The sequence below is a fragment of the Falco peregrinus genome, chromosome 1 (genome assembly GCF_023634155.1).
Source record: "Falco peregrinus isolate bFalPer1 chromosome 1, bFalPer1.pri, whole genome shotgun sequence".
In the NCBI taxonomy this organism is placed as follows: Eukaryota; Metazoa; Chordata; class Aves; order Falconiformes; family Falconidae; genus Falco; species Falco peregrinus.
In genome coordinates, this window is record NC_073721.1 from 103,272,200 (window position 1) to 103,293,121 (window position 20,922).

The 20,922-nt window shown below is 38.9% G+C and overlaps 1 protein-coding gene across 9 annotated transcripts in view; it reads left to right on the plus strand.

Moving 5' to 3' along the window:
• The window catches only part of NIN (ninein), a 65,542-nt gene that overhangs the window by 39,459 nt on the left and 5,161 nt on the right, over positions 1-20,922 (plus strand). For 4 of the 9 annotated variants that reach the window (XM_055811339.1, XM_055811333.1, XM_027778529.2 and 1 more), the window contains exons 17-29: positions 539-2,608; positions 3,828-3,953; positions 4,716-4,785; positions 5,767-5,982; positions 6,369-6,482; positions 7,574-7,696; positions 8,235-8,348; positions 9,062-9,208; positions 10,316-10,495; positions 11,024-11,173; positions 11,708-11,806; positions 15,200-15,391; positions 20,632-20,745. In XM_055811339.1, the coding sequence (XP_055667314.1) occupies positions 539-2,608; positions 3,828-3,953; positions 4,716-4,785; positions 5,767-5,982; positions 6,369-6,482; positions 7,574-7,696; positions 8,235-8,348; positions 9,062-9,208; positions 10,316-10,495; positions 11,024-11,173; positions 11,708-11,806; positions 15,200-15,391; positions 20,632-20,745 (3,715 nt within the window). Of the gene's footprint in view, positions 1-538; positions 2,609-3,827; positions 3,954-4,715; positions 4,786-5,766; positions 5,983-6,368; positions 6,483-7,573; positions 7,697-8,234; positions 8,349-9,061; positions 9,209-10,315; positions 10,496-11,023; positions 11,174-11,707; positions 11,807-15,199; positions 15,392-17,204; positions 17,252-18,304; positions 18,792-20,631; positions 20,746-20,922 lie in introns of those variants that run through there. The other 5 variants (XM_027778530.2, XM_005231577.3, XM_055811347.1 and 2 more) reach the window with 5 other exon arrangements.

Here is a 20,922-nt window from a genome sequence, read left to right on the forward strand (position 1 = left end):
TTTTAGCTCACCCAGAGGCAACAATAGTGTTAAAGCATAACCAGATATGATTAACTTGAGCTCTGTTCAGAATCCCTGTGCTTTACAAATCCCTGCTTTGTACTTTCAAAGCATCTGGGTTTTCAGAGTTTTTCTTTTCTGAAGAAGGATAGGGATGGCTGGTAATTGCTTTTAGCGAAGATTGAGTGTCGAAAGAAACTAAAAACCAGCCTGGGGTGACAGGGAGAGATGGGGGTAAGAACATCTGCCCCCATAAATCTGATCACAAGAAGAGAAGGGCATACACTGTGCAAGAAACCTTTTCTGAGGACACTTCATGGTTACACTTTTCCAAGGTGATTAGATTTTTAATTTTAAAGTTTCAACAAATTGCCTCAAATCTAACTTTGGCTCTCAGAAACACCTGTCAAATAGTTCTTCATCTAAAACTCAGTGAAAAAGTAATTTTTTTCAGCTTGTTTTATTCAGCCTAAAAAGCCATTTGAATATCTTTGAGTTAGCCCAGAGTTTAGTAATATCTTATGTTAACCATGTTTAGGAAAAAAATGGAAAGTGACTATAACAGAAGAGCATCTCGTGCAGAAACTCAGTTTTCTGTCGACACACAAACACTTGTGAATAAATATGAAGAAACGATCCAAAATCTGGAAGGATGTTACCAGCGAGAGTTGCATGAACTTGCTGAACAGCAAAGAGAGGAGAAATCTCAGTGGGAGTTTGAAAAGGATGAAATTGCTCAGGAGGTTGCTGAAGCCCACGAGCAACTGAAGGAAAGTCTGGCAAATGAAAAGGCTGTTTCTTCTGCTCTGACCCAGGAGAAAGATCTCCTGGAGAAAAACTTCAAGGAAGAAGTGAACAAGCTTGTGTGTGAGAGAGAGCAGCTTCAGAAGGAGCTACAAGACCTGAGGAATGCTGCTGAGAAGCAAGAGAAAAAGCTGAATGATAAAATAACAAAACTCCAACATGACCATGCAAAAGAGCTGAAGAACAAAGAAGAGCATATATCTGTGGTGGAGGAAAATGGGAAGCTGGTTAGGCAAAAGCTGGAGAGACTTGACAGTGAATACAAGCAAGAGAAAGAAGACCTCAATTCCAAACTTCTTGCTTTGGAGAGTATAAACAAAGACATTTGCGTAAGAGCAGAAACAGAAAAGGCTGAGATGAGTTTGGAAATCTCAAATCTTCAAGGGAAAATACAGAAATTGCAGTGGGAGACCCATAGTTTTTCCGCGCTACAAAATCATTATAGGGTCCTAGAAAAAGAGTATGCAAAAGCAAAGAGCAAAATTGCTTCTTTCTCTGGTATGGCACCCCTGGGAGATGATGCAGATGTCCTCTTAAATCTGCAGAAAGTGCACGAGCAAGCTGTGAAGGAAAATGTCAGAATGGCTGCTGAGATAGTCAGGCTGCAGCACAGGTTGCAAGCTGCAGAGCAGGAGCCTGTGCGACCTCCCAGTCCTGGCTGCTCTGACTCCAGCTCAGAACTCTCTCAGCTGGCAGATGAAATGGATCCCACTTTTGAAGGGTTGCCCAGCGACTGCAAAGATGCAGACAAGGGAACAGATTCAAATGTCCTTCAGCTTTTGGAGGATGATACCACTGACCTGGAAGAAATGACTGACGTTGATTCAGACTTGGAGAAAGCATGCACTGAAGCCAGAGCAGGCGGCCATGCGCTCAAGGTGCAGGCATGTCAGATGCAAGGAATTAAAGCAGCACTGGAAGCTGATGGCAGTCAGGATTGTGACAAGAATAGAGAGCTGCTTGCCTGGGTGCCTCTGCTGCAAAAAAAGAGAGATCTCAAGAAAACTCTTGAGAGAGTTCCTAGACCAAAAATGCTACATAGTGACATTAACCAGCAGAAGGTTCATCTGCTAAATCACAGAATAGCTCCCAAAAACAAAGGGTTTGTTTCTGATGCTTTGAAGCTGCAGGTTGAGCTTGAGAAGGCTGAAGAACTGAGTGAAGCCTCTCTCCTGCTTGATCATGCTCATGGGGCAACAAATGGTGACCTGAAAAGCGTAATAGGTCAGCTTTGGAAAAGGGTTGCGGAGTTAGAAGACAGATCGATGGCACAGGCTGAACTTCTATCACTACAAGAAGAAATTCAGGTAGAAAATGAGGATCTGAAATCTGAAATTATAAAGTTAGTTGAGAAAAATAAAGTGCTAGAAGACAACCTGCATAAGCTGAGAAGCGTTCATTGCAAACTAGAAGAAAGTAAACTGGAAAGTACTAAGCTCAGAGAGGAAAACACACAGCTCATCAATAAAGTTAAGGAATTGGAAGATGTCCAAGAACAAGATGCACAAGGAAATGTAGATGCACACAGCGACAAGTTAAGACTGCAATGCCAGTTTGGGAAGCTGGAAGAACATGCCGCTGCATTTACAGGTCAGCAGGACAAGCGTGCCCAAAGTGACAGCGTGGTGAAAGAAATGTCGGCAGAAAAGTGGGAGCTGCAAGAGCCCAACAGAAAGCTGAAGGAGAAAGCTGCTGCTCTGGTTAACACAAACAACGTGCATTTCCACAAAGAGGAGAGGAATACAGTGACACACGGCTTACAAAGCACGTGCACTGAGCTGCAGCAAAAAGTTGATCTTCTGAGGTAACGTACACTTGCAAAACTTTGTGGGAAATGTGCCGGCCCCACAGTAATCGAATGTGCCGCTTAGAAACTAACCTAGCATCCCACTCATCACTTCGTAGCCGCCTGCCTGCCTGCTGTATGGCTGCTGCATTAACCACTGTAGTTTAACTTTGATTAGAAAACAGTGCCTTGGACTCTAACTACTAGCAAGCAGGCTGTTTAATCCTGGATAACGACGGCTGAAATAAATGTGTGTGACTTACTCCTCTCTGACCACGACCTAACATGAATGGTAAAACAGGAGCAACCTGCCAGCCGTTCTGTCTGTGGATGTAGTCGCCTTCGCAGTGTGTAGTTTATGGTACATCAGAAACCCCTGTATTTTTGTGTCCAAAGTACTGTGGTAACACTTCCAGAATGCTTTTAGCTTTTACTAATATCACTTCTTCACTCGGTTTGCTCTCTTCTAGTACTGAACGTTACTTGGAATGCTAAAAGCATTTCTATTTTTCTCAATATTTAAGTTAATACCGGAGAATTACAGTAACTTTTTTTCCCATCAGGAGCACTTTAGGGTTAGGAATCCATCAGGTGTGTGATATGGTAAATACCACTATAACACAGAGAATATAATAGGTTTTACCTACTTGTTTTTAACTGCTGTATTTCAGCAAGGATTTTTTGGAGGTCATAAAGTGACTGCAAGTGGCTTAATTATTGTTCAGCACCAGCTTCCTGCAGGAAATTGTTCTTTCAGGCATTACACCATGGCTAAGTTATTTTTCTACGGTCACCTCAGGACAGAAAAGGCACTTCCCAACACTGCTGTTCCCATGCTGCCTCTCCCAGCATGTTGGACTCCAGAAACAGCTGGGGAAACAGCTTGCTTACCTAGGAATCTGCATATTGTGGTGTTAAGCTGTTTAAAGTTCTGTTATTTGTAACTTAAGGACTGAAAGGTATAGTACAATACTAGTGTGAAAGTTTTACTAGGGATCTTAGATTTTAACTAACTTAGCTGTACAAAAACATGCACAAAAAGCCCGTTTTTCAGCAATCTGGGGAGCACTTTTAGTAAATGAAATGTGAAATCCATATACCATTCATACATAAAATAAGTCAATCATAGCTTTGGTTTTTAGTATTACAGGTAGCTTAGGCTTTTAGCTATTTTTTTCCCTGTGGGCCTAGGTGATCTACAGAAACAGTTTTCACTTGTCTCATCTCTCTGCCACAGATGTGAAGCTGAGAAGCTCAGAGAAGAAAATGCCATTCTGAAAAATGAAGTGACTTTATTAAATGAGGAGGGTAGTGCTTCCAGCCTGAAACTGAGGGAGCTAAATGGATCCCGAGAAGAAATGCGGTAAGAATTCAACGGTGCATGTACCATGTGTATGCCTTCAGGCTCTCGCCATTGTGCACACCCAATGGTCATGTCCCTTCTCTGAAAGCTCCTTCATTTGTTAAATACTCTACAAACTTTGAAATGGGCTTATTTTGTGGTGCCACTGGAAATCCAGCTGGCTGATGGTCTATTCCTTGTCCTTTTAAGCTGCCCTAGCTTGACCTGCCCATTCCAAGAGCCAAAGCAGGGGTTTAACTGCAGGAGTTCAGATGACCCAGTAACACATACAAACACAGGACCTACTTATGAGATGACCTGATGCAATTATTCATGCTTCAGCAAAGGCAGAGCTTGTTGGGCTGGTGTAGCCTTAGAAAAGGCAGAAAGAGGTACAGCGTGACAGTATTTCAGTGATTTGCAAGTCTTTTGCAAGTAGGTAACCATCCACGATCCTGGGAGTATTCTTCCCTTCTAGAAAAAAACCTGTGTGGGGTACCTTGAGGAAGATGTGGCGCTTAGGGACATAATTTAGTGGTGGGCTTGGCAGTACTAAGTTAATGGCTGGACTTGATGATCTGAAGGGTCTTTTGCAACCTAAATGACTCTGATTCTATGATTCTATAAATTGAGCACTTGCCAAGCCTGTGCAAAGCAGTGATGCTAAGCAATATATAAATAGCCAGAATTACCATTTCTGGAGAAGTCAAAAATCAGCCCATTCTTGTAGGTGTTTGTATCAACAAGTGACTCTAATGTTAACAAGTTTTCATTTTTCCTTAGGCAAAAGATAGAGGCTGTGAGAAAGGAAAAAGTGGCTATACAGAAGATGGTTGACAACCTGAAAAAGCAGGTACACGGCCTGAGCCCATAACCTTCTCTGTAGAAATCATCACTGTATAAAAGCTGTTCCTTAGGTGGATGCAAAGGCAGTAGAAAATTACCATTATATACCTTAAACGTTTTGACAACGGTTCTCATTAAGTCTTTGGGATTGACAGAAGGCTTGTTTGACATGCTCAGAAGACAGGATCTACACCAATGCTACTGTAACTATCTGGTTTACAAACTCGAGAGCGCTTTCCATAGTCAGCTTGGAAGGTTTATTTAATAGAAATATAAAGTTAAAATATTTCTTTTGTACTCTTTACGGGTAATGCTCTGCAGCTAGCCCATGGGAAATAGGGGTTATGTGACTCAGCCTCTTATTTCCCAGCTGGCTGGGTCTAGGAATTCTACCAGCTGTGACCCTTTGCTTGTATCCATGAGACTGCTACTTTTATTTTAAGGGTGGTTTGTTATGCTAGGCACAGTAGAAGGTTTAAGTAGCTCTTAGATTCATGTCCCTCTTAGAATTTTACCAAGCAATACTACTTGCTCAGAACAATCTACTACGTCACCAGCACACCCCTCAAAATACACATCAGCGTGGCAAAGGGAAGGAGGAACAGAGTGGTGTGCCAGATGACTGATATCATAACTGATATAATTAAGGCTATTTATGAGAATTTAACAGCTTCTGGGGCTGACCGTGCATGCAACAGGTCATCAGGAGGATTCTTACTCCTAAATATGATTCCACTTGATTTGGCCTAAAATTAGGGCATGGAGCAAGTTAAACAGCTATAGGGAAATAAAGCAGGCAATGCTACTGGGGTCGTGACTATTACTTAGAATACAGTTAACAGCAGCTCTGCCCCACCGTTCAGAGACACTGTGGTGCGGGAGTGACGCTTGTCAGTTCTTTTAATCATCTTAATAGAAAGGAAACGTTCTTAAAAGTCTCATTCCCAGTGTAAAAGCAGTCATAACTGACACTGCTGTCCTGATTCAGGTAGCAGACCTGAAGACCAGAAACCAGCAGCTGGACTCCGAAAATACAGAACTTAGCCAGAGGAACTCCAAAAATCAAGCAGATGTGCAGGATCTTAATCAACAGCTGGCAAGGGTGCTCAAGCAAAAGGAAAGGGAAGCAGGAAAGTGTACCCTGGAAGAATGGGAAAAGGAGAGACTGGTACTGAAAGAGGAACTGGAAAACTCCAAAGTAAAGGTATGAGATTACACTGTTTCTAATGGTAGAAACAACTGAACTTTTAGGAATGCAGAGGTGCTATGGAATTAGCATGTCTTTGAGCTGTGCTTGAGCCTTCAAAGCTGCAATTTCCCAAGCATTAGCCAGAAACATAGGTGTGTGCGGCAGCGGGGGTGGAATGAAAGCATGAGAGCAGCCAAAAGCAGGCAGGTAGAAGTGTGCAGATTTTTCTTGAAATGGAGCCAAGCAATGATAAGTATTTACCTGAATTTTCCAGCATGCCTGCTCTGTTCTGTCCAGTGCCATCCCAGTTCTAACCCATGTGACTGGCTGCAGCATCCTCTGGTTAACCTTTGTTACTCGGCATGTCTCAAGTTGAAACCTGAGTCTTTTACTTTTTGCAGTCATCCAATATGGTGTCTTCCTTGGAGGTGGAGCTGTCAAAAATGAAGGTCCAAGCTCATATATTGGAGCAGGAGAACCACATCCTCAAGCAGGAACTAGAGAAGACAAAACAAGTATGGCATCCTATTTGAGTGCTATCAGATAATGCTGGCTGTCCCTTAATGTGCCCTACTCTCTTGCCCAAGTTGGAAATAGTTAATTTCTTTAAAGAATGGTCATAACAGCAAGAGAATATAAATCCTCTTGAAGCAGTCCCTGGGTACAATGCACAGCTGTTTAAATACAGTTGGTTTCACATTGCCTTTGCCAAAAGATCTTCCAGAGTAATGGGTCTACAAAGACAGGCTTTGAAAATAAAGACAATGATTTAAAGCTCTAATCAAGGAATAGACAGGGCTTTTCTAGTTTGTGCAGACAGGATAGGAAGGGGAACACTTCCCTGTGTAACTAGTGATACCCATACAGCTCAATTTTTAAGGACTGGACTCTTCCAGCATATCCTTTCAGAGAGAATTCCTATTGCTAAACCCATCTGGAGACTTCATCTCCCAACTTCTGAGGGTAATTTCCTGGGCTTGGTTATCACCTGTATAAGCATGGTTCAATTGGTTGTAAATATATGCTAATAAACACAGATAATGAATAGGCTACAAATGAGTTAGCTCTCCTGATTAGGGCTCCACAAAGTAATTTTCTTTACTCTCTAAGGCATTCATTTGATGCACCCAGTGCTTAGAATAGATAATGGTCTTAAAAAGCAAAAGCAGATGAGGCCTGTTCAGTAAAGAGCAGATTGTGGATTGAGTGTAATTAAAGACAGAAGATTGAGCAAAGACAGAACAGCACAGCACAAGGCAGAGTGTTAAGCTAAAGCACTGTGTCAAATGGGAAAAGGATCAGAAGTCAGCAGTACAGTATTTTTTCCCCTTTCATGGAAGGGGCAGAGAAAGACTAGCCCTAAAGCAAATCCGAGGGATCACAGGGCAATTAGGAATCCTTAGCACTGCTGTTGTAGGAAGGATGCCTCCGATAGACGAATGATGCTCAAATGATCATTCATACTGAGTTAGAGTATGCTTTTCTCTCTTCCATTCTCTCTGGAGTGGGATGATTGGCCCAGAGAAGAGAAAGCTTTGTGTAATACTTGCATAAAAAAAATTCTGCAACAGCACAGAAATGCAACTGAGGGGTTTGTTTTCCACAGCTGTCCAGTTGCCCTGAACTCTCTGACCTTCAAAATGAAGTTTCGAGCTTAATTACTAAAAATGAAAAGCTGCAGAAAGAAAAAGAAGCCCTGAGCGAGGAATTAAACAGATGTATTGATAAGGTAAAAAAGAACTGCAAACCCACATCACTACTTACATGCTGTAACGGGCTGTTAAAATTCTTATATCGTTATCTGTATCACCCTAACCTGTAAAACGACTTTGGATTTTTTTTTTGTTTGGTTTTACCTTCAAGCCAGATAAAAGCTTAATTGCCTGCCTTTTTTTTTCCTAGCTGGTCTTAAAGAGAAAGCTTAAATTCTGGAGCACAGCTTTACTGTAATTTGATTATGTAGAAAATTCCAAACATTGCAAGGAACAGGGGCCTGGATATAAACATTGCAGCAGGACAAGGAAGACAGTGTTCTTGCACTTTTATTGCAGCCTTACATCTTGTAACTCTGAACTCAAGCAGTGTAACTAGCATGCGCACTGTAAATAATGATCTCGTTGTGTAGAGATTCAGGCTGGGAGCTGAGGGGGTTTTTTGCCCTCCCGTGTTTTCTTTGCATAGCTGTAACTCCCTCTAGCTTAACTCTCAAAGTCAAATTGAGTTAAAATCCTGAATGAGTCAGGCTTACAGATGTAATCTTATTTCAGGTAGCTAAAGTAAGCTGCTTAGAGAATGCAATTGGCAGCTTGAAGCAAGAGCAGAAGTCCTGGGAACAGCAGAGTCAGACACTGAAAACACAGCTCACCGTTTCACAAGAAAAGGTATAATAGTGATTTTTTTGTTATAGCCCTAGATCAAAAGCATTTTTGTAATCTCTTGTAGTGTTTTTTTTTCTCACTAAAAGCAGCCCTCCTCTAATGGATGCAAAGATGTCATGTAGCTAAGAATGGCTGCTTTGATGGTCTTTCAAAGTGATGCTCTTAAAGGACAAGAGGAAACTTGTTAAATGCAATGAGGGATTTTTTTCCCTGAGAAAAAGCCATGTTTTGCGTCTATGGCCAAGTTACTTTTGCCAACTCATTCTGCCCAATTATTCCTAAAATACTTCAGGAACTCTGCTCCCTGCTCTTCTGGCAGTGGCTTGTCCCTTGCCAAGCAGGGGAGGGGAACAAATGTCTCTCTGCTTGGCTGATCTCACTTGGGATTTCTCGTTGGCCATGGGCTGCCAGGAAGAATAAATAATTCAAGAGAAATCTTCTTTTCCTGGCATATCACAATAAATATTTGGGGCTGGAAGATGTCTGTTGAATGTAGTATTGTGGCTGTATTCAAAGAGGATGGCTACTGATATGGAACAGCCAGTCAGAAAATCATTTAGCACTTTTGAAGCGGGCTGTCAGCATTATAACTTCTTCACTCCTTCCATCAGAGATCCTAAGTATGTGTGATAGGTGGTGCATACACATCCTAGGAGACCAAGATTATGAGAAATCTTGGTCCAGTAAATGCCAAGCTGTGTTCCTGCTCGTTACAGGTTCAGAGTTTAGATGAAACGCTGCAAAATACCAACCTTCAAATGTCCCGACTAAAATCAGACTTACGGGTGACACAACAGGAGAAGGAAACTCTTAAACAAGAAGTGATGTCTTTGCACAAGCAACTGCAGAATGCCAATGAAAAGGTAATGGACTTCAGGTGCCTCAAAGTCAGTCAACTTTGCATGCCAGGGTTTACAGACACGAGCTGCTGCTCTGCTCTAGCCTGACACTGTAGCCAACTTATTTCTTTACGTTTGCCTGTCCACTAAAAGGACACAAATATGTGGCAGGCTTGAGCAAGTGGACTCTGAGTTATGCAACTATTGATTTATTTTTTTTTAAACAAGTGATAAAGCTCATAATTTAAAAAATCTGAGAGGAGGTGGGTACAAGAAAAAGCCCTATTTGAATGATGTTTTCTGTATTCAGTAGTTTTCCATTTTAAAACGGTTGACTATAATTAGTCTTGTTGGATTGTATATAATGTGCAGATTTTAAACTTCTTTTAAAAAAACTTGTAAGTTTTGAACATAAGGACAGATGATGATCAGCCCATCTCCTGAGTTTCCATTCTTCCCTGAAAGAAATCTTTGGGGGGGGAAAAATATGTCTCTGGACAATATATGAATTTCCACCTATCAAAACTATAAACATATTAACAATCAAACGAGTAATTGACGGGATCTAATTTTCACTCAAACTTGGTTTTGAAAGGCACAGTATTATAATCAGCCTCTCTTAACTGATGAGGAACTGTAACTGAAGGAGGTTGTAGCCAGCAGTCTTGGGATTGGTATTATGAATTCAGTTAGTAATTTGGCTTGTTTGCCATGTAATTAAGGAATATTTAATGTCCACATGGAAAAGAGGCTGTTTCAGAATTGTACAACAGAAACTAAATTACAGCTATTACCGAATAATATATAATACTGGGTTTATTACTTGCCTGATGGGGCTCTGAAATGTAGCACAAATTGCTTTTTTTTTTGTGTTGTTGAACTCTGTGCACTCCTATCAACCATTCTAGTGCACAGCTATTATCTATGATTTGAGCAAAGGGAAACACTTTGGGTTTGCACTGTGATTAGCACATTGGGTTTCTTAGGGGAAAAGTGTGTAAGCTGTGAGGAAGATGGGAATCCTGCAACTTTAGAGTCTGCAATTACTGAAAGCCTACTTAAAGCCCACCTGAATAGAGAAAATATCTGCTTCTTTGTTTAAGGCCTAACCCTACAATTCTGTCTCTTAAGAATCGGGTTCTAGAACTGGCTGTGCCTTCCTCAGGGCTGCAGGACCAACAGAGGCAAATACACTGGGATGAACTGGACCAGCTGACAAAACAGGAGCAGCAGCTGCTCAGGCAGGAGAATGAGAGGCTGCAGAGAGAAGTGCAGAGCACTAAAACAGACCTGACTCACTCCAGGGAGAAGGTAACCTGACCAAGATGACAGATCACAGAGGTGGTCCCCGCATGCTAGGCAAAACTTGATGATTCTTCTTTTGCAATAGGTGATACAGGAAAGGAATATTGTTCCTTAGTTTTGAATAGAAAGGTTTGCAGAAAGAATGCGTAATGGAGTAGTGTTCCTTTGTCTGCACCGAATAGGTAGACACTCGTGATGTTTCAAACAGCTCTTCTTCAAAAGAAGATCCTGCTAACTTGTGTCTAAGGTTCTGGTCTGACTTTCAGTTAATGCCTTTCTTAAAGAAGTTTGTAATATTCCTAGCATCCTTCATGTGCAATTTCTTGGCTTACGTTATTAGGCAGATTATGGGCAGGAGGAAGGGCAAGAAGGACAATATTCTTGCTAAAAAGCTAAAATGTCAAAAATAACCCAGAATCTGTTATGAGTCCAAAATAGATTGGTACTTGGTATTTTAAGTGAAGTAGATGCACTTTGATTTGTTTGAATTGTCTGGAACATCTTTCCACATTTTTTCATCTCTGGTCTCTTTAGATGCGACAGCTGGAATCTACTATCCTTTCCCTAAAGCACCAAAAGCATCAAAGCCAGTCGGGTATTGTCAAAGCCATAGAGCAAGAGAAATTAAGCTTGAAGAGAGAGTGTGAACAGCTTCAGAAGGAGTTGTCATCTGCAAACAGGAAGGTTAGTTTTAGATGGTAAATATGTGACTCAATGCAGTATTTTCCATCTCTAAGAGCTAATGTAGTAAGCTGTGATTTTTCTTTTACTCCGAGCTTTGCGCTCTTTGTCTCTTATGAAACCCTGTCCCAGGGAGCTGAGAATCTTCTGTGCTTTTGCAGAGCATGCAGGGTGGGACTCCATGCCGATGTGTTGCAGGACTTTTAGTCAGCACAAACAGTTCCAGTGGTAAAACATGGGAACCATAAACAAAACGCAGGCTGCTCAGGTGCTCTGCAATACACAGTGCTTACACAGTAGCGTTACCGCTTTTGGGTTAAACCCTGCTTATTCTTTGAAACTTGTCAGAGATGCTGTATAACATTGTCTTAGACATCACTTTTAGCAAAGCTTTACACTTATCCAAAAATACTTATGTCTCTTAATCTTGAATTGTCTTGATGTGCAATGATCTGTGACTTGCACATTGCAGGGGAAAAGAAAATGGATAAAATAAGAAACTACTACCTTTCTAAGGAAACTTCTTGTCTTTAATAGATCAGTCAGATGAATTCTCTTGAACGTGAACTGGAAACCAGCTCAGAAAATGATGGGCTAAGAAAAAAGCAAGTCAAACTGGATGATCAGTTAATGGAGGTACTTTTCCATCAGTGTTGACTGTACTGAATAGTGTGGGGCTTTATTACTATCTCACTTCCTGCTGAATCTATTAATTTATTTAAAAACAGCTTCTAGATGTGTAGGAACAGAGGGAATTAATTGAAATTAGAATTGGTCTCCCCTAATGCCTAATCTCATCTTTCATGATCAAGATGTTAGTGTGGCAAACTTGCCTCTCTGAAGCATGTTGTGATTTATCGTCATTCATGCAAGGCTTCAGATATAAAATCAAATAGCGAAGAAATTTGTTTCTGTGCTTGAAGCAAGGCTGACACTTTCCTCTTTCTTTTTAAAGCGTGTAACCTCAAGTTTCCTAACTAATATTTGCGCAATGCTGCTTTTAGTGTAGAAACCTGTCCTTAGTTACTATGGGAACAATTTGCTGAATTTAAGCCTTGCTGTTTTATCTAGATGGTGATAGACTAACAATTTCCACTACTTGCTGTTAATCTAAAGGCATGAGTGAAAACTTCAGTTGAAATTCTTCCAAAGGCTGCTGTAAATGTGGAAGTTTGTTCAGTACTGCTGGAGACAAATCACGCTGGATGTTAAGAAAACTCCGTAATTCTTAGGTGCCCTTGGTTACAAGAACGGACAAGCTTCAACTATGTGAAGTTGGTGTATCCCTTAAAGTCAGGCTAGATCTCCAAGTTGTCTCTCAGCAGTCCTGCCTAAACTTGATGTTTTAAATTTGAGTTTAAAACATATTACTAAAAAAACTCAACAAAACACATTTTTTACTTGTTCCATAAATCAAAGTGTCTTCTACGTGAGGCTTTTACACCACTGTTTATTAAAAGGCTTCATGTTTTTCATCAAAAGAGCAAATGGGAGGCGTTTGAACATACCATGTAATTACCTGTAAAACTGTAAAAAAACTTAATTAGAAAAGATGAGATTTTGACAAGTTATTGAAAAGACTGTTTATATGCCCTGTGCTTTTGTTTATATAGTCTTAATTAAGGTTTGGGAAAATTCCAAACACTGTTAAACGCTTTGGTATAAACATCAAGCATGGAATAGTGTTTTTTCCTAAAATTTGTATTTCAAACATGCCGGGCTTCTGTTACTCCTGATAACATTTTTCCAGCAGGTGTGTGTAACATTCACTTAGTGCTTTATGACTTCTAACTTTCTCTTTTGTACCTGTTCTCCTTTTGTTCATGGCTAACCTGTCTAGAACTCAGTGGTTGGAACTAGCAGAGAAGGGTGCAGTTCTCTTTCTGAAATAGTGTGCGAAGGTAGAGCAATCATTTTCAATGTACTACCACAGCATGGAGAAAACATTTCTTTTTTATAGTTATTTTTTTTTATTATTATTATTCCATGCATCTTTTAAGTAAAGAAGCCACTATTCATTTTTATGTAGATTTTAACTTCGACAGCTGCACTAACTTCTCTGTGGTTAGTGTATCGTGCAATTTGATACTGTACACCAAGCATTGCCATGAAAATGGAGAGAAATAACCAATTACATTCAAAAGAATTAAATGATTATAACAAAATGAAAAGTGGCTCAACCCTTTCCTTTGAAACCGCTGACCGTGAGGCTTGAAGGTGTTTGCATATTTACCTCTGATATCTGCATGCTTTTTCACCAGACTGTCATATGTTTCCTTAATATTTTAACTGATCCGTGATCACGCTATCACCCCTAATAGTTTTAGCAGGTTCATTATTGTTCCACTTTCTTCCAAAGATGAATACAGCACAACTATATTGTTCTAGTTAGCCACGCAATTGGTATTTAATTTTAAGATGCTGTTAACGTTGACTGTTTCTTCAGCCCCTTCATTAGATCTCACATGCTTCACAATGTTACATGAAACTCTAAACAAATTCCATCAAAATTTCATTGTTTTCACTGTTTATATTGTCAGTGAAAAAATAGCTCCTTTACGGACTAGTTGATTCAAGAGAACCTCCTGACAGCTTGAACTACAAATAGTTTTATTTTAAAGTACTTACGAATCTATTTTCTGTTTACCTGGACCAGCAGAGATGTACCTATATTAACATGGCCAGAAGAGCTGCACCATTATGAAAAATGCTTACGGTTTATATTATAAACGAGCTCAGTAACTGAAATATGATTATGAATTGAGGCCTTAATTCTACCATTTGTGAAAGGAAAATTAAAACCACTAACACAATCTTATATGCCTTTTCCTAAGGGAACAGAATAATGGTTTTGAGATAAGAGGTGAGAATTTTATGATGTGGTCAGCTGGGGTCCTTTTTGTATCAGATTAATACTTTCTTCCTACATTCAAGCTGCAAGTCATCTTTGAACATCAGGGGGTTTACTGTACAGTCCTGGTCCTTTTTTTTAGTATTATCAACTATTACAACTGCGAGCTAGTCTTACCTGGATTTTACTTTAGTCTAGAAAAATGTTAAATTGTTTCATGTGGCTATCTTGGCTTTTAATATTGACTGAAAGTTCGTCTAATGCTGGGCCAGTTTATCTAACTTGGGCTATTGTGGATGCAATGCTTCTGTAGTAAGGCAACACCAGAAATGCCTCTCTTCTAGCCACCTTCATCCACTAACTGTCATGGCATTGCTTGGGAGCAGCATCCCATGATGTGAGATGAAAGCAAGACATGCAATCTGAGGTAGTTTAATTCCAAATGTATCATGTATCCGTATGTCAAGGGCCTCTCTGAGTGTACCTTTGCTCATGCAGCACAGACACTTGGGAGGACTCCAGACTTGCCATCAAACTCTGCTTGTGGCATGTCTTGAAATTAAAATTGTAAAATGTGTTAAAATTTCTAGTGTAGTAGTGAACGCAAGGAAAGATAGATGGGATTCTAAATACTGAATTCTGAATGTAATATAGCAGCTGGCATCAAATTAAGTCATCACACATTACACCGAAAATTTGTTTTGTTTTTGAGAATGTTATCTCTCCATCTTAGATTAGATTAAAGACTAGAAATAATTGGCACTGGTGGACAGCTTAAGCCTGTCTTGTGCTAGTGCTTTTATTTGTAAGTGGATACTATTTTTAGAAAAGCTGCTAAGATCAAGGTTAAAATTAAAAAAGACCATGAAGTTAAACCTCATAACAGGCCCATTTAACTGATAGGATTTAATCAGAAATGCAATGATTTTGTAATTTAGGTCTGAAAATATGAATGGATCCTCAGATTCCTTTAGACTTCAGAACTGCATGTAAAGATGCATCTTTTTTCCACTGGAAAGGTAAAAGCTGTCTAGTTTGCGTTACCAAGTTCAGGCTAGTTTCTCTTGCATACAAGAAATTGTTCAAGAGTAACCTGATGTCTAGCGCATTGCTGACAGATACCTTGTGTGAACAGCAGTGCTGCTTTCTCCTGACGGTTGATGTCCTTTGGTCTTCAGATGCTCCACTCAAGCGGCAGTGTGATGCTTAGCCAGCCTCCGCACTCCCGGGAGCTCCAGCAGCAAGGCTGTGCAATGGTGCCCAAGGAACAGTTTCTGCAGCTCCAACACCAGCTCCTACAAGCAGAGAGGAGGAGTCAACGTCTTCAGGAAGAACTTGAAAGTAGACCCTCTGAAACAAACATGCAACAGGTAAAGCTCTCATTACTCTGCAGGTTACAACTTTAAAAGGGTACCTGGTTAGTTTTCTTGGTTTTTCAATTCTGATGAGATCCGTTCTCTGTTTATGCCAGTTCAAAAATGAAAATTAAAATTCATTCTATCAAAGATATATACAAAACCTCTGTTATTTAGCATATATAGCTTGAGCCATCGCTTAATTCTGAAGTCATCTTAATCTTTTGAAATAAACACCCCCATCCACATTCAACTGGCTTTTCTCCTTCTGATCAATGTGCAGTAAGTGTTTATAGGGTGGGGGGGTTTTTTGGTTTTGTTTTCTTTACCTAATGTCTATGTCTGGAATCATTGTTTTAAAGAATACACTACACCACATATTGCACAAGCACATACCCATCACACACAAAATACTAGTTTGGGCTGTTGCTGTCATACAGAGTTCTGTCAGCTGTAGCAGAGCAGAATACAAGCAACTTAATCTTTTTTTCTAAGGTCAGCCTATCTTTATTTGGCCATAAGGCAAGACACTGGAGAACACCATTACTGTTACATAGAAACTTCAACATTGGCAATTCTGAGGATCAAAAAGAATAAAATATCTTAATTCACAGGAAGATGACATCTACTGCACTTATTGGGCAGAGTCATTCTTAGTGTTTTTTGGGGGTTTTAACATGTAAAACTGAATTAAAGGCAATAGGTAGAAAAGTTTGCATCTCCCATATAAAAATTAAGCTTGGGGACTAGGCTTGCCAAATGACACTCTGTTTCAAAAAGTAACCAGATCTCTAAATCTGTAAAGCTATGGCTCAGGCCATAGGCCTTAAAATAATATTGCAACTTGATCTTATGAGAAAATACAAAGCTCTAAATAACTTAGATAAAATACTAACACTTCTATTAATCTGTTAGAAAAAAAACCACCACCACCACACCTTTACATTTTAAACTGAAATTGCAGTCATGTTTTTAAAAAAAACAACTTTGAAGCTCAAAAATCTCTGAACATGTTAACGGGGTATTCTGGAATAAAGGTATTATGGAGAGAGTATATGCAGTAATAGTTTCTAAGCTTCTGAAACTTGGACTAAAAATTCTTTTAAGAAAGGCAAAAAAATCAAAATCCCTACCCTCAAAAGAAGTTAACAGCAAATAATATAAGTAAAAATAAATCAATTGTAAGGTTCTCTTTCTTTCAGCTGAGTCCCAATAGAAGTGCATTACCACAGGCTAATGTACTTGGTCCTGTAAAGTGGAAAGTAGAGCATACAGTTTAATTTTGAAATCAATAAAAGCCATATTACAGCAGTATCATCTACAAATGAATGTGCTGTGTATTGCATTAGGAGTGATGACTTTGTCATTTTGCCTTTGAAAGCCTGAGAAACAATTTGCAAACTAGTCATATCCTGCAACTTGTAGTTCCACAGGTAAATCACTTGTACATTTCCTGTAAAAGCTTTTATTCTGCAAAGCTTAATGAAATTAAAAATACTTGGAGAGGCTTTGCAAATATTTGCTGTCAATGCACTAATGCACTTTATTAGGTTTGTGGTGTTTGGAGTTTTTTGCTTCAAGTGTTTATAACATCTTCTATGGCTTTTTTTTTTTTACGGGCTTTACTAGATAACTTTCTAAAATCATTATTAAACACGTGCATTCTACAACTGTAGACAAGGCCAAATTTGTTTCAGTTTGTCTGAATTTTGATGTTTCTGTAAGCACATCTTGCTTTAATTCTCACTGTTGATTTTTTTTCTTAGTCATCCTGATTCTTAGGGTTAACATTTAGTTGAGCTTATGTCCATTTTAATGTCCCCTTTAGCATCTTGAAAAATTGCATCCTAATCCCTCTTCATCATCTTTTCACCAGTGAGTACGTCAGGTTATCTCCGTGCTTTCTGTGTAACCTTAATCACCTAGTTTTGCTGCTGCTGCTTTGCACTTTGCAGCTTTCTTAGATCCTGAGTTCTTCTGTGTAATAAGGTATCCAAAGTTATCCCCCTCCTTTTTGGAGTTTGTGTTCATCATGCTTTGCAATTTTCATTGCTTTTTTGATCATGGCAGTGGTGGCCTGTGTTCTCATTCATTTTACAGTCAGTCTTGAGCTACTGTCCTCCAAAGGCTACTGTCATATGTTCAAATTTCACTAAATTAAAACTCCTGAGCCTTTTCTACTGTGTTAACCTGTCTGGACTCTTCTCAATTCCAAATGACTGTTTCTGCTGTCTCATGCCTGCTGTGCAGTAGCAATCACTGCACTTTCTTCTCATATTCCTTCCTCAGTAACTAGATTTGGGAGCCTGTTAGTGACCCAACGTTTTCTGAAGTTGTTTTAGAACCTCTGCTAACCAATATTTTTGTTCAGAGTACTTAAAGATGCTCAACTTCCCCTTTCTTCAGCTTTTCATTTAAAAATTCAAATCACCTCTGACCAACAGCTTGTTCACCTGTCTCAGGAAAAGACTTACAACTAGATTTAAAATAAAAATGCAGATAAGTTTTCAGAGGTCAGTTGGACCACATTTATCACAAATGCTATTCGGCAATCTGTGAGATTATATATATATATACACAAGTATATAGTGGCAGATAATTTCCTCTAAGAAAATTGCTTTGCTAATTGCAGTTAATCACTGCCACTGATCTTTTTAAATGCCTCAAAAACCATGGATAAGCCACCTGAAGAGTCCTTACATCTAGAAAATGCATCCTGAATATCTCCTCAATTGCCTACATGTAGTGCTAATACTAGTATTTAGAGAATATAATATGTGATACTCTGCATGTTTTCTTTTGTGTGTGTTTTTGTTTGTCTTGTGTTGCTTGCTTTGCTTGTATTGGTGGTTTGCTTTAATATACGTACATATTTAAAAGAAAATCTGGATATCAGGGTGAAGTATCCCACTTGCCTTCTTTCTCTAGGCCTTGCTACCGGAGCAGCGAGCAGTGCATGCAGATTCCTACCGGAGGATCGGGCACCTCTGACAGCTTGGCTGCTTATGATCTCATTCCTTACCATGACAAACACACACAAACACACGAACTGGCATAAGCTGAGAAACTTGAGGATCAAATTATTTTGTGGTTTTTAAAAAAAAAAAAAAAAGAGAAAAAAAAAAAGAAAAAATCTCCACAGTGTTATTTCCTATTTATTTGTCTAGAAGCTATTTTGTGAAAGTTCATAAACTGTCTTTTTTAATTTGTTACAAATACTGTTTATTTATGTTATTTAAAATGTGGAGCTGTTCAGTGTGGAAAGAGACTATTTTTCGCAAATGGTACTAATTTTATATGAGATTTGAAGAAAATCTGGGGTATTTATACTGCATTTTTGTATAAGATGTATAAACTTTTTAACAGGGAAAGATGACATTTTTTGATGTAAATGAAAAATAAAATTTTTTTTTAAACAGAATGTCTCTTGTCTTAATAGTATCAATAGTTTCAGCTTTATGAGCATAATGAACAAATTTTAGACAGAATGTCTTTGATACTGAGGATTGTCATATCAGGACTTCTGGGAAAGTTTTGTAATAGGGGATGTACTTAAGTATAGCCACTCAGCTTCACTTCAGCGGACATACCTCTGCATTTAAGAAAAGAATTTGCATAGTACATGGGCATATTCTGCCCAAAAAGGGAGAATTATTAACACACTTGTTTCTTGGGTAACATTCCTTAAAGGTTTTTCTTTTGTCTCCGATTACTAGATTAAACTAGGTTGTGGGGGTTTTTAATACTTCAGTGGGTCAGCAAAACACCTCATTAAGGCCTATGATTTTTCTAGTTTGGAACTATGAACAGTTTCAGCTGTTTGCTTTCAGAGATCTTTTTGTTCCTACCTTTCTAATGACCTGGAAGCTAATGCTTGAGCTGGCTTCTCCCATTAAATATGAAATCATATGAAGTTAAGACAGAACATTCTTAAATAAGCTTTAAACCAAAAAACAGGGATCACACAGTGGTCTCAATACCTAACTCTTAACTTCCAGTTAACTACTCACTCAAGGTTCCTGCAAACCCTATGGAGTGTTAACAGTCAGCCATGGTTTTGAATTCCAATCAAATTTAAAAAGATAGCTCAAGATAATTGGGCTAGAGTGTTCCCTGCTAATTCTGTTTAATAATACTTTTTTTAATCCAGAAAAATATCCAGTCCAACAACACTGTACAGCAACTTTCTCTAAGACTGTAATGTAACTTTTTTCAATTTTTACACAAGCTAAATGGTCATATAACCCCATACACAAACTTAAGAAGTTTCTGGTGGTGTAACTAATAAAAAGTTGAGCAGACTTCAGTCAGTCCCTTAAGGGCATCTTTTTACAGCAGTTTCCATGAGCAGCTACCTACCCGAAACAACACTCCTCCCTCAGTTTTTCATTTATTCACTTCCATGTGTGTGAAGGTACTTTGGTTTTGATCGAATTATGTTTTGGGGATTTCTCAAAGTTAATCTCAGATGACTTCTTAGAATTAGAGTAGCAAGCTAGCATTAAAATAAAGAATCTCTTTTCTCTGCAGTTGATTGTCTAAAGTTCCCAAATACAAACAAGCTTTCCTGTAGTTCCTGGTGTTTCTAATTCATTTGGGAGAATTTCACTCTAATGTTGGTGTAACAGACACCCTCATGACACTCAGGTTTTTATGCTTTTAGTTAAGGCTCTGTTAACCTCACTAAAGAAAAAGAATAAAATCATTTTAGAGCTACTATTTGGCAACATTAGTTACCAACAACTAATCTAAAAAAAACCCACCTGTAACAAATCAAGTTTGGGATAACAGTATCCTATGTTTTTTAGGATATTACTCAATTCCAAGGGGCCTTTAGTGTGGCAGAGTTACGCTGTTAAATGTGCCCTTGTGACTTCACCTTAATATTTTTAGAAAAGCCTTAAGATTTTGATTGGTGTTTTGTTTCCCGTATTCAACAGAAATATGGCAGCACCTAAGAACAAGAAAAGGAAGTTATCCAAATCTATCTAAGAACTTAGAATTTTATATCAATTTTTCTTAGATCTGGTAATGTCAAGTGTAATTTAGACTTGGAAAACTAGCTCAATGCTGCAAGTGTCCTTTAAGTGTTGCCATAACATTTTATTTCCATGAATGGCTTATTAATTCATTTGACTCTTTAAAATAGATTCAAATGTGAAGTGCCAGCTGTTTTCTTAAGTATAAACTGAAGGAGACTGGTAAATGTGAACTGTTTTTTGTTAACCGAGTTTCACGTAAATGTTGCTTTCCAGGGGAGTCATGAGCAGCTTCTAAAAATGATGGAAGAACGTATGATGGATGTTGAACAGAAACTAAGGCTTGTGAAGAGGCTTCTCCAAGATAAAGTAAATCAGCTGAAAGAACAAGTAAGTATTCTTACTCTTTCCTCAAATCATCCCTGTTACTTCCATAAACAACTAAGTGGATAAAAGCTGCCAAGCCATTCTTGCTTAGAATAAAGTTAAAGGTACTTGTTATTTTAATGCCTCTGAGCTAAAGTACAGCATATTTGCCCACAACTTCCTAAAATTCCAAACTGGGGA